Source organism: Oryctolagus cuniculus, chromosome 4 (genome assembly GCF_964237555.1).
Source record: "Oryctolagus cuniculus chromosome 4, mOryCun1.1, whole genome shotgun sequence".
Lineage (NCBI taxonomy): Eukaryota > Metazoa > Chordata > Mammalia > Lagomorpha > Leporidae > Oryctolagus > Oryctolagus cuniculus.
The window spans coordinates 77,569,090-77,582,584 of record NC_091435.1 but is presented as its reverse complement, the minus strand read 5'-3'; the positions used below and the strand labels follow the sequence as shown (position 1 = coordinate 77,582,584).

Genomic DNA, 13,495 nt, shown 5'->3' with positions numbered 1-13,495 from the left:
AAAAGTTGGAAGCATTCCCCCTAAGATCTGGCACCAGACAAGGATGCCCACTATCACTACAAGTTTTAGCCAGGGCCATCAAGCAAGAAAAAGAAATCAAAGGGATACAAATTGGAAAGGAGAAAGTCAAACTATCCCTATTTGCAGATGACATGATGCTATATATAGGAGATCCAAATGACTATACTGAGAGACTGCTGGAACTCATGAAAGAGTTTGGTAAAGTGGCAGGAAATAAAATTAACACACAAAAATCAATAGCCTTTGTATGCATAGACAATGCCAAGGCTGAGAAAGAACTTCTTTTTTTCAAGATTTATTTTTTTTATTTATTTTAAAGTCAGAGTTACACAGAGAGAGGAGAGGCAGATAGAGAGAGAGATCTTCCATCCGATGGTTCACTCTCCAACTGGCTGCAACGGCTGGAGCTGCATCAATCCGAAGCCAGGAGCCAGGAGCTTCTTCTGGGTCTCCCGTGCAGGTGCAGGGGCCCAAGGACTTGGGCCATCTTCCACTGCTATCCCAGGCCATAGCAGAGAGCTGGATCAGAAGAGGAGCAGCCGGGACTAGAACCGGTGCTCATATGGGATGCTGACGCTTCAGGCCAGGGCGTTAACCCACTGCACCACAGCGCCAGCCCCAAGAAAGAACTTTTAAGATGAATCCCACTCACAATAGCTATAAAAAAATCAAATACCTTCAAAATGAATTTAATCATGGATGTCAAAGATCTCTGATTAAAATTATAAAACATTAAAGGAAGAAATAACAAGATATTAAAAATGGAAAAACCTTCCATGTTCATGGAATGGAAGAATTAATATCACCAAAATGTCCATACTACCCAAACCAATTTACAGATTCAATGTGATCCCAATGAAAATATCATGGCATTCTGTGCTGATCTAGAAAAAATGATGCTGAAAGTCATAAGGAAACACAAGAGAACCTGAATAGCTAAAGCAATCTTATACATCAAAAACAAAGCCAAAGGCATCACAATTCCAGATTTCAAGACATACTACAGTGTAGTTATCATCAGAACAGCCTCATATTGGCACAAAAAACAGATATATAGACCAAGAGAAGAGAATAGAAACTCCAGAAATCAATCCACACATCTATAACCAACTTATCTTTAACAAAGGAGCTAAAAACAATGCTGAAGCAAGGACAGTCTCTTCAACAAATGGTGCTGGGTAATTTGGATCTCTGAGTGCCAAAATATGAATATAAACTGTTACATTACAACTTACACAAAAATCCATTCAAAATAGATCAAAGACCTAAATCTATTACCTGATATCATCAAATCATTAGAGAACACAGAGGGAAACTCTGCAAGACACTGGCATAGGAAAAGACTTTCTCAAAAAGATCCTAGAAACTCAGGCATCTAAAACCAAAACTGACAAACTGCAAAGGAAACACTCAGCAAAGAGGCAATTGACAGAGAGAAAGTATTTGCAAACTATGCAACTGATAAAGGTTTAATATCTAGATTCTATGAATAGCTTCAACAACAACAAAACCAACAATCCAGTTAAGAAATGTGCAAAGGACTTAAACAGAAATTTTTCTTTTCTTCTTCTTTAAAAGATTTATTTATTTCATTTAAAAGTCAGAGTTATACAGAGAGAGAAGGAGAGGCAGAGAGAGAGAGAGAGAGAGAGAGAGAGGTCTTCCATCCACTGGTTCACTCCCCAATTGGCTACAATGGCTGGAGCTGTGCCAATTTGAAGCCAGGAGCCAGCAACTTCCTCTGGGTCTCCCACATGGGTGCAGGGGCCCTTGAATTGGACCATCTTCTACTGCTTTCCCAGACCATAGTAGAGAGCTGGATCAGAAGTGGAACAGCCGGGACTCAAACTGGCCCCCCTATGGGATGCCAGCACTGCAGGTAGAGGCTGTACCTGCTACATCACAGCGATGAACAGGCATTTTTCAAGAGAGGAAATTCAAGGCCGGCACCATGGCTCAATAGGCTAATCCTCCACCTTGTGGCGCTGGCACACCAGGTTCTAGTCCCGGTCGGGGCGCTGGATTCTGTCCCGGTTGCCCCTCTTCCAGGCCAGCTCTCTGCTGTGGCCCAGGAGTGCAGTGGAGGATGGTCCAAGTCCTTGGGCCCTGCACCTGCATGGGAGACCAGGAGAAGCACCTGGCTCCTGGCTTCGGATCAGTGCAGTGCGCCCGCCACAGTGGCCATTGGAGGGTGAACCAACGGCAAAAAGGAAGACCTTTCTCTCTGTCTCTCTGTCTCTCTCTCACTATCCACTCTGCCTGTCAAAAAAAAAAAAAAAAAAAAAAAAAAAAAAAAAAAGAGGAAATTCAAATGGACAACAGACTATTGAGAAAATGCTCAGGATCATTAGCCATCAGGAAAATGCAAAACAAAACCATGGTGATGTTTCACCTCACCCCAGTTAGAATCGCTCTCATACGGAAATCAACAAACAAGAAATGCTGGTAAAGATGTGGGGGAAAAGTTACCCAATCCTCTGTTGGTGGGAATGTCAACTGGTGCAGCCACTGGGGAAAACAGTATGGAGATACCTCAGAAATATGGAGATACCTCAGAAATCTGAATATAGACCTGCCATATTATCCAGCCAGCCCACTCCTGGGAATTTACCCATTTACCCAAAAGAAGTCAGCATATGAAAGAGTTATCTGTATTCCCAGATTGCAGCACAATAGCTAATATATGGAATCAACCCAGATGTCCATTAACTGATGATTGGATAAAGAAATTATAGAAATTATTTGTTTTATATATATATATATATATATATATATATATATATGGAGAGAGAGAGAGAGAGAACACTATGGAGTACTACTGAGCTATAAAAAAATGAAATACTGTCTTTTGCAATAAAATGGATGCAACTAGAAGTGATTATTCTTAGTGAAATAAGCCAATCCCAAAGAGAAAAATATCATATGTTTTCCCTGATCAGGGGTAAGTAATAGAGTACCTAAAATGTACTGTATTGGAGTAATGTATTGTATAAGAAATTCGATGACTCTTACAGCCCTTTTCTGTTGAGGAATAGTGTTTTTTTCTTCATACTATTTGTTGAACTCTTTTACTTAGAGTTGGGTTAACCTTACGATCATTAAGTAAACTGAAAATATATCTTTTTTAACTTTTATTTAGTAAATATAAATTTCCAAAGTACAGTTTATGGATTACAATGGCTCCCCACCCCCATAACTTCCCTCCCACTCACACCCCTCCCATCTCCAATCCATCTCCCATTCCATTCACATCAAGATTCATTTTCAATTCTCTTTATATACAGAAGATCATTTCAGTATATATTAAGTAAAGATTTCATCAGTTTGCACCCACACAGAAAAACTAAGTGTAAAATACTGTTTCAGTACTAGTTATAGCATTACTTCACATTGGACAACACTTTAAGGACAGATCCCAATTGAGAAGTAAGTACACAGTGACTCCTGCTGTTGACTTAACAATTTGACACTCTTGTTTATGGCGTCAGTAATCTCCCTAGGCTCTTGTCATGAGTTGCCAAGGCTATGGAAGCCTTTTGAGTTCTCCGACTTCGATCTTATTCAGACAGGGTCATGGTCAAAGTAAAAGTTCTCTCCTCCCTTCAGAGAAAGGTACCTCCTTCTTTGATGGCCCCATTCTTTCCACTGGGATCTCACTCACTCACAGAGATCTTTCACTTAGGTCCTCTTTTTTTTTTTTTTTTTCAGAGTGTCTTGGCTTTCCATGCCTAAAATACTCTCATGGGCTCTTCAGCTAGATCTGCATGCCTTAAGGGCTGATTCTGAGGCCAGAGTGCTGTTTAGGACATCTACCATTCTATGAGTCTGCTGGGTATCTCACTTCCCATGTTGGATCATTCTCTCCCTTTTTGATTCTATCAGTTAGTATTAGCAGACACTAGTCTTGTTTGTGTGATCCCTTTGACTCTTAGACCTATCAGTGTGATCAATTGTGAACTGAAATTGATCACTTGGACTAGTGAGATGGCATTAGTACATGCAACCTTGATGGGATTGTATTGGAATCCCCTGGCACGTTTCTAACTCCACCATTTGAGGCAAGTCCGAATTTCATAAAAATTAATAGGGTATAGGAGTGGGAGAAGAAAGGAGGGTTGGAGTGTGGGTGAGAGAGAGGGCAGGATAGAAAGTATCACTATGTTCCTAAATCTGTTTATATAAAATACGTGAAACTTGTATAATTTAAAAAAATTAAAAGCAATTATAAAATAAATTTATGAATTTAGTAACATATTAGCAATCATGAGAAAATTTTTTGTAACGTGTAACTCTTGTAATAGACAGTCATCTTTATCATCCTTTTGATTCCAAAAATGCTAAAGAAATTCCATACATACACTTTTCAAGTGGTCAAGTTTGTACTCTGTCTAACTTTCCATTCAAAAAACATTTTCTTTCAGTTCCTTCTGGAACTGAATATGTAAATAAGTAAATGAAGAATGAAAACACTGTGTCCTCATCATAGATGTTCAAAGACCAGGGTATCTGTTGGTGGATGGTAGGTTATTTGACAAAGACCTAATAAAAAAGGATAGTGATTTTATTTTCCATGGTTTCAAATATGATTAACAGTAAAGGTGTTTCAAAATTTGGTAGCAGGGGCTAGTCTTGTGTAACAGTGGGTTAAACTCCCACCTGCTAGCATCCTGTATGAGTGCTGGTTTTTAATCTCAGCTACTCTACTTTCTTTTTTTTTTTTTTTATTTTTGACAGGCAGAGTGGACAGTGAGAGAGAGAGACAGAGAGAGAAAGGTCTTCCTTTTGCCGTTGGTTCACCCTCCAATGGCCGCCGCTGCAGCCGGCGCACCGCGCTGATCCGATGGCAGGAGCCAGGATCCAGGTGCTTTTCCTGGTCTCCCATGGGGTGCAGGGCCCAAGCACCTGGGCCATCCTCCACTGCACTCCCAGGCCATAGCAGAGAGCTGGCCTGGAAGAGGGGCAACCGGGACAGAATCCGGCGCCCCGACCCGGACTAGAACCCGGTGTGCCGGCGCCGCAAGGTGGAGGATTAGCCTATTGAGCCACGGCGCCGGCCATGCTACTCTACTTTCAATCCAGCTCCCTGATAATGTGCACAGGTACTTGAGACCATGCTACTCACATCGGAGACTCAGATGGACTTCTCAGCTCCAGGCTTCAGCCTGTTACAGCTTCAGCCATTGTGGTCATTTGGGGAGTGAACCAGTGGGTGGAGAATCTCCCTCTCTCTCTTCCTCTCTCTCTCTCTCTCTCTCTCTCTGTTTCTCCTCTTCTGTCCCCTTAACTCTGCATTTCAAATAAATAAATAAAAAGAAATCATTAAAAAATTGCTAGTAACTTACTTGAGGCATGGGATACTGTCCTTTGTTACTCCTTCACTAGCCACAGTGTTGGTGCTCCCAGAAAGACTCCTTGAAGAAGGAAGCTGGGATGAGAGATCTGGAAATGGAGGACTGGTTTCTGGTTCAGGAGTAATAATATCTTCAACATCATATTGAAGTCGTACTTCTAGTGACTTAAAAAAAAATCAAATTTTAATTTAATTTAAGTCACATAACAGTCACATTCATATAACTGATAACTTTTAAGAAATCATTTACATTTTCTCAGTTTAGTAAGTTCAGTTTCTACCTTGAATATTCAGTGGCAATCACAAACATGTAATTTTTTTTCATTTCTCAGCATTAAGTCATGAATCACATGGAAATTCAATGGTAATTATAAAAAGTGTAATCTTTTCATTTATCACAATTTATAAGAAAAATACCGATTAGTGGAGATAAACATTTTATTTCAAAAATATTTTTTAATAAAAATTTAACTTATGATTTGATATATCATAAAATAAAAAGACATTGGTCATTGTATTCCAATGAAAAAATTAAACTGAAGTATGGGGAGATGTGTGTATTTGTATGTACAGTGTGTGTATGTGTGTGTGTATGAGAGTATGGAAGAAATTATTATATGTAGAAAGCTTTTTAGTTAAAAACTTTTATCTCATTTTGACTCTGCATTAATTTAGTAAAATTTTTCCAAAAGAAATATCATATTTTTGATTGTTTCCTTAACTTAACTGTTAGTTCTTTAATTTCATTAACTAGAATTATGTAATGACAAGAGTATGGTAACTTTACTACTACATTAAATACTTTAGTTAAAACTAATTTTACAATAAATACTTGTTATTCAACAAGTATTTGTTGAATACAACAAGTACTTGTTATTCAACAAGTATTGAGACTGAAACAATGGCTTACAGAAAATTTTACTAATTTTACTAAAGGGTGGTAAATACAGTAGTATTAACAAAATGATGAAATTTGATCACAACCAGATTCTATTAACTAGCACCCCTGTAACTTGCTCAGAATCACAGAGATATTCAATGTAAATCCTGAATTAAAACCTAGGTTCATCTGACTTCAAAGCCTGGATTTTAACTAATGTAGTACAGAAGGATGATATTAATTTTAGTTGTGGAAGTATACATAGGACCAAAGTAAATAATTGTTATCTTCTGGTAAGATGGAAAGGTTAGAAAAGGAAAGTTGTCTACAGATACCTTAACTGGATTTAGTTTATCCCATTAATATTTTGAATATTCAGAGTATTCATTATTGAAAAATTAAGATTAGGTAAAGTAGCCCCATAATTAGTTTTAATTTATCAAAAATATTGCTATATGGACATTAATTAAAAATGAACTTATTGTAGTAGAGAAATAAACATTTATGGCAATTGTTTGACAAGACAATACAACTCAGATAAACTTTAAAAAAGTATAGAACAAATCTTGAATCAATTTGACTTTTAAATGTTAGATAAATAAATTTATAACTATATATTTTGTAGGTATATATATAGGTATTTTCAAAACATCATGTTGAACACTAAAATATATATGCAATTTTCATTTGTCAGTAAAAAACAAAATGAATGCTACCACTCCAATATTAGCAATTAGCAAACAGAAGGAATAGGCTTATTTTCGTCAGGTAAATTTAACAAAGAGATACACAGATTTTCCTAACATCAAAGACAGAAATATGACATGTGAATTTATAGCAAGATTAACTCAAAATATTAATGCTTTTCACACAAAGTATCAAGTTTTGATAGAGAACTATCTGGTCATTTTAAATCAAATCATTTTAATACAATAAAAATTAAATATATTAATTGTATTACTGGTCAGATACTGCACACTTGACTTAAAATTTACACCAAACAGTAACCAAAATCTATGATAATTTTTATAACTATAAGTGTGAACATTAAATTTAAATAACTTACCACTATTTCTGTTGTAATTTCATGTCTGCTGAATTTATAAATTATGACATATGCAGAGACTCCTGATACACAGAATATTCTGCTCTCTGGACACCAGTAAATCATCTGAATTGCAAATGGATCTTCCTCTACAATTTCACACGTTTGTTTTCCTTCTCCTACCTTCTGCTTTTCAAAAACTTTTGAAGTTTTTAGCTTATACAGCATCTGTAGAGTTACTATAAGATATGAAGCACAGTTATCTTGTAATTGGAACTTATTTTTTAGGTACTAAAGAGTTTCCAATATTTTATTAAACTGCAAAAGTAAAATGCAACTAGACAAAATGAATTACATTTTAAGTAGTAAGCATCCAATTTTTTCAGTACAGTACCTAGACGGAGAATATGGAGGAAAAAAACCCATTTTTTGAACACGGACTAAATGAAAGATTATGTAGGTTCTTTCTCATGTGATCCTTAAAGACCTATGACACAAGTATTTTCATAATCATTTACTGATGTAAACACTAGAGCTCAGAAACTTTACAAAGTAAACATTAAACATAATTCTCCTATAGGGAGAACACACAATCCTTATTTTACCCTTTGATTGCTAGATGAGAAGTTGGTGCTATCCATAGAAGATTTACTCCACTCAACAAATTTTTAGATACTCCTTCAGTTGAGAACCATTGTAATTCACTAGCTAGCAATACTGGGAATGGAAGGATCTGTAATTACTTTAGAATGGGTATTTTCTGAGTGGTTTTGTGTCAACAAGAGGTCAGGTACAAAATCACAAACTCTGGGTCTACGCAATGTTTTCAATAAAATTTATTTTGGAGAATATTTTTAAAATTGAGAACATGATGATAATAGCTCCCTTTTTTTTTTTTTAAAGAAAAGCTCTGTTTCTACAAAGGATCCTTGAGAAAAGTTTTGAAAATCAGGAGTTCCTGCCTAAGTGCAATCTGAATTTAATCAAGAGAATTATTAGTCAAACCAATATTGAGGAAAAATATGACAAAAACACACCCAAAAATAAAAGCAATGGGCTTGAATTTCTAAAATTTTTAAATGTCATGACATAAAGTCTGTCCAGATTTTAAAAAATTCAAGATATGATGACTAAATGCAAAAAATGGTCTAGATTTTCTTTCTGTAAAGGATATTATTGAGAAATTAGTGAAAGTGAATAAAATTTGGTAATTAGATAATAGTATTGCATCAATGTTAATCTGGTTTTGATTAGAATTCTTAGGTTATATTAGAGAATTCTCTTGTTTCTAAGAAAAAAACAGGGAATTATTTTAGGGATAGGTGGCATTACAGTTGCAATGTCTACAACTTACTTCAATGGTTACAGTCAATTGTGTGTGTGTGCACATGTGTGTACACATATCTGTGGGAAAGAGAAGAAAAAGGAGAGGAAAGAGAAATGCATGTTTGAAATGTGAGGAATCTGGCTGGACTTTTTTTTTCGGTTTTCATATAAACTTGAAATTATGCCAAATTAAAAGAATTTAAAATCATTAAGGCAGTATACTAGGTGCTGTAGGTGACTTCTGAGGTCAGGTGACATATCATTCTTATGATTATTCACTGTGATGTAACAATACTACAAGGATATTCCAGATAAAATTAAGGCCAAAGATTAGTTGACTCTGAGTTAATCAAGATAGGTTTTTCCTTCTGGACTTGACTTTGTCTTGTGAACTCTTTAAGGACTGGGACACTCCATGCAGGTAGGAAGATACTCTCTTTGCTGACCTTGAAGCACCAAAGGTTCAACAAAATGAAATCTTACAAAAATCACATAAGCATGGAGTACCCTGAGCATCAGATTAACCTGCAGTCCCTGTCAACAAGTTGGCTAGTTTTGTGAGATCCTGAGCATAGGGCTTCAGTTAAAGTAGAATATGTGAGAGGTATAATCTCTGTTATGCATAAGCTCTGAAATAATGAGTGTTATTCCAAGCTGTTAACTATAGCAATTTATTACTCAGAAGTATAAAACTGATACACACACTACAACTCAATTATTAAAATTCCCCTCAGTTCCTCTATTAGACAAGCTCACAAAATTATCAAACTAAATGATATTCAGTCACACACATTATGTTGAAAATGCCTTTATAACTGATGACAACTAAAATATAAATGTATAAGTTTTATAATTTATATTTGAATGTGATATAGAAGTTTTGATTTAAAAATTAACTAATAAAATATTTTGCATGTCTAAGAATCTTATGCACTCTAATATCTAAGAGTGTTAAAAGCATCATCTCACATCTTAGAAGCTAACAAGTGACTTTGAGGAGGTGAGGCAAGAACAATGACTTTACTATACAATTAATTTTGTTCCAGAAACAAATTCAGATTTACATGAAAAGATTCATCAAAAGAGAGCTGTTGCCCTTTTGAATTGACTCTTAAGCACTTGTTCTTTACTGTGTTTCTCATAAACCATGAATTTAAATCTTTCAATATTTTTCTATTGGTGATGATTTGCCTGGTTGCTGAGAGGCTCTCCCTTGTGGGTTAAGAGTATCATTAACAGTCAACTTTCTTCCTCCACTTTTGTTATTATAGCCTTCCTCAGATGTATTCCCATCTATGCTTTCAAATATAGTTTACACTCATGAATGTTGTCCCTATCTGCTGAATATCGTTACTTGTGTTTTCTAGTGTTAGCACAAAATTCAAACCTCAACATCTATCTTGTATTCCTTATTTCCAAAAGTTAGTCACATTTTTCTGATAATAAATCCTCAGAAACTTAGAATCATTGCTAACTCAATTTTCTCTTTCTATACCCTAATGTAAAAAATTCATCTTCCAAAACTTTATCTGATTAAAATATCCTTCCTGGATCTAACTTGTCCAAGTAAATGTCTCTCTTTTCAAATAACAAACAGAATTTGGTTGTACTACATTTATAATTACCATACTGTTTACCCTATAGTTACATACATTCCTTTCTTTTCTAGTGACTAAATTTTCTGAAGGGCATATATGAGTATAATGAAGACTTAACAATTTTTGCATGTCTTTCAAAATTGAACAGAATATTTATTTATTCATTAAATTTACATAATTTTCAATAGTTTAAAATATTTTTTTACATTTATCAAATCACTTGCTCATATCTACATAGGACTGGGTAAAGTTCATGGAGAAGAAAAGTTAACACTAGAAGGATAAAAGCACTTGTCCAAGACACAAGGCTAAGCAGTAAAGGAAATTCCTTAAACAGAGTTATCTGTACTTTTTCCAGCATACTCTGTTCATTGTAGATATAATGGGTTGCTGACAAAGAGTGACATAGTTCTATTTGTTTTATATTACAGAAGAAAAGTACAGCAGAGATTATACTTTAAACTGATCTAATAATATAGGATATGGATTTTTGTAATGCAGCTATATATACATATATGCTAAAAATATATGTGAAATGTTAAATCCAAAACTGAAAACTGGTGAATGGCTGAGTAAATATCAACCAAGTGTTTACTGTTATACAGGGAGAAACTTAAAACTTACTTGCAGAAGCATCCCAAAATTTTATTGATCCATCTGCATGACTAGATGAAAAATAAAATTAGCATTAATTGAAGTATAATAAAAATAAAAATCATAATCACTCCACATGTACAAAAACTTGAGATACCATTAAAATTTTGGTTCAAAAATATCGTTATAATGAAAACTAATGTATAAATCATTTCTAAGCCCAAAATAATAGTTCATTTTCAAATGATAATTGAAAATCTAAACATTAGGAAAAGAACAATTCCTTGTATTTTAATATTTTATGTGCAGTAGAGAGTAATTAAAATGGCCTATAAAAAATGAACAAGACACCTTTATGTAAACCTGCTTATACTCAATTAAAAATGAACTAATTTTGATATTATCAGGATTCAAATCCCTAAATCTAACTAGAGATGTATTATTATTTGTTAAGAAATATAATAGGAAGTTTATAAAATGCACCTAGAAAAGAGAATATAATAATTCTCAACACCTGATGAGGGCAACATTATCTTGAAATCAAAACCAGAAATAAAAAACAGTACAAGAAAAGAAAATTAAAAACTATATGCCCCATGAGCATAGGCATAAAAAATAGCAAATCAAATCAAGCGATATTTAGAAGAATTAATGTATCAAGAAGAGTGGGTTTTACCTTAGGAATACAAGCTTAAACATTAAAAAATATCAGTCACCATATGATAATTAGTCATATTGACAGATTAATGAAGAAAAGCCATATGGTCATCTTATTAAATATAGGAAAAGCATTTGATAAAAATTCACCACTCATTCATAAAAACTTTCAGTAAACTGGGGCCAGAGGAAATTTCCTCAACCTGATGACCGGAACAACCTACAGATAATAGCCTAATATACATAATGGTGAAAGACTGGATGTTTTCTCCCTAAGATAGGGAACAAAGCAAAAAATGGCCACTCTCAACTTTTTTATTCAATATCTTTTTGGAGTTGTTAACCAATCAATAAGTGAAGAGAAATTAAAAAATGACTAAGTAAAAAGCAAAACATAAAAATTGTTTCTACCCGCTTCCTTTGCAATAAGAAGTAATAATTAACCTGACTTTTTTTTTTTAAATAATTCTCTTGTTTTCTTCCCTTTTAAATGTAAGATTTAGCTTTTATTTATGTGAAAGAGAGAGAGAGAGAGCAAGAGAGAAATCTTCCATCTACTGGTTCAATCCCCAAATGGCACAATGGCTGGCGCAGGGCCATTCTGAAATCAGGCTGTTGTGAAGCCAGGAGCCAGGAGCTTCTTCTAGGTCTCCCACATGAGATTAGGAGCCTGAGCATCTTTTGCTACATTCCTAAGTGCTTTAGCAGGGAGCTAGATCAGAAATGGAGCAGTTGGGTCTCAAAATAGCATCAATATGGGATTCTGGCATCTTACCATACTACACCACAGGCGGGCGCTGCTGTTTTTCATATTATCACATATATATTTTATGTATATAAAAATATTTTGTCTAATTGTGCTTCTTTTTAAAAGTTACAATAAGGATATCATGATGTGTATAAATGTAAGAAACTTGGCATTTTTCATCTCAGATTCATGAAATTCATCCATATGGTTGCTTGCAGCTATATTTTGTTCACTTTCATTGTTATATTTAATATGCAATTAAATTAAAGTAGAACACAGTTTAGATTTTTAGTCACTGGGCAATTGGGTCAGTTGTTTTCTATTCTTTTCTTTTTTCTTTCACAGATAATGAAGCTATAAAGAACCATGTGCGTGTCTTTTGTTATTTATGTATAAAACAGAACAAGTAGGTCTCAAGACTATCAGAATATTCAAGTATAGAAAATAATGTTAAACTATTCCCAAATTTACAAATTTATACCCTGATTTTGGTACAGAAAAATTCTTAATGATCTGCATTCTTTCTAGAACTTATTACTAAAAATCTTCTAAATTTTTCTGCTGATATGTGTTGAATGCAAAGTGGTATTTTATTATTGCTTTAATTTGTAGCTATCTAGTTATTAATGAAATCAAACTATGAATTTTCTGTCAAAGGTCTGCTCCAAGTTTTTTGTGCATTTTTCAATTGTGTTGGTTCCACTTTCTTATTGATTTAAAATTATTTATATATTCTGGATTCAAAATATTGGTAGTTACACAACTGTCTTCTGGAAGTTTGTTGCTTAATGTTTTATCTTCTTTATGGTGATATCATATATATATATATATATATGTATATATATTTATATATATATGTCAAGTTTATAAATCACGTTTTTAAAATTTCCTGTTCTAAAACCCATCTATTTGCTGCTTACAAGAAACACATCTTTCCAACAAAGATCCATACAGACTGAAAGTGAAAGGCTGGAAAAAGATATACCATGCCAACAGAAATGAAAAAAGAGCGGGCGTAGCCATCTTAATATCGGACAACATAAACTTTACCATAAAAACTGTTAGGAGAGACAAAGAGGTACACTATATAATGATTAAGGGATCAATACAACAAGAAGATATAACAATTATCAATGTATATGCACCTAACTACAGGGCACCGGTTTATCTGAAAGATTTGTTAAGGGACTTAAAGGGAGACTTAGACCCCAATACAATAGTACTGGGGGACTTCAATACTCCACTCTCAGAAATAGACAGATCAACAGGACAGAAG

The 13,495-nt window shown here is 34.4% G+C and overlaps 1 protein-coding gene across 14 annotated transcripts in view; it reads right to left on the bottom strand.

Annotated features, from left to right (window-relative positions):
- STXBP5L (syntaxin binding protein 5L) overlaps nt 1-13,495 on the bottom strand; it is a 426,109-nt gene that overhangs the window by 170,944 nt on the left and 241,670 nt on the right. For all 14 annotated transcript variants that reach the window (XM_051859274.2, XM_051859272.2, XM_051859275.2 and 11 more), the window contains 3 exons: nt 10,845-10,885; nt 7,318-7,535; nt 5,364-5,536 (listed from right to left, as the gene is read on the bottom strand). In XM_051859274.2, the coding sequence (XP_051715234.1) occupies nt 5,364-5,536; nt 7,318-7,535; nt 10,845-10,885 (432 nt within the window). The remainder of the gene's footprint in view (nt 1-5,363; nt 5,537-7,317; nt 7,536-10,844; nt 10,886-13,495) is intronic.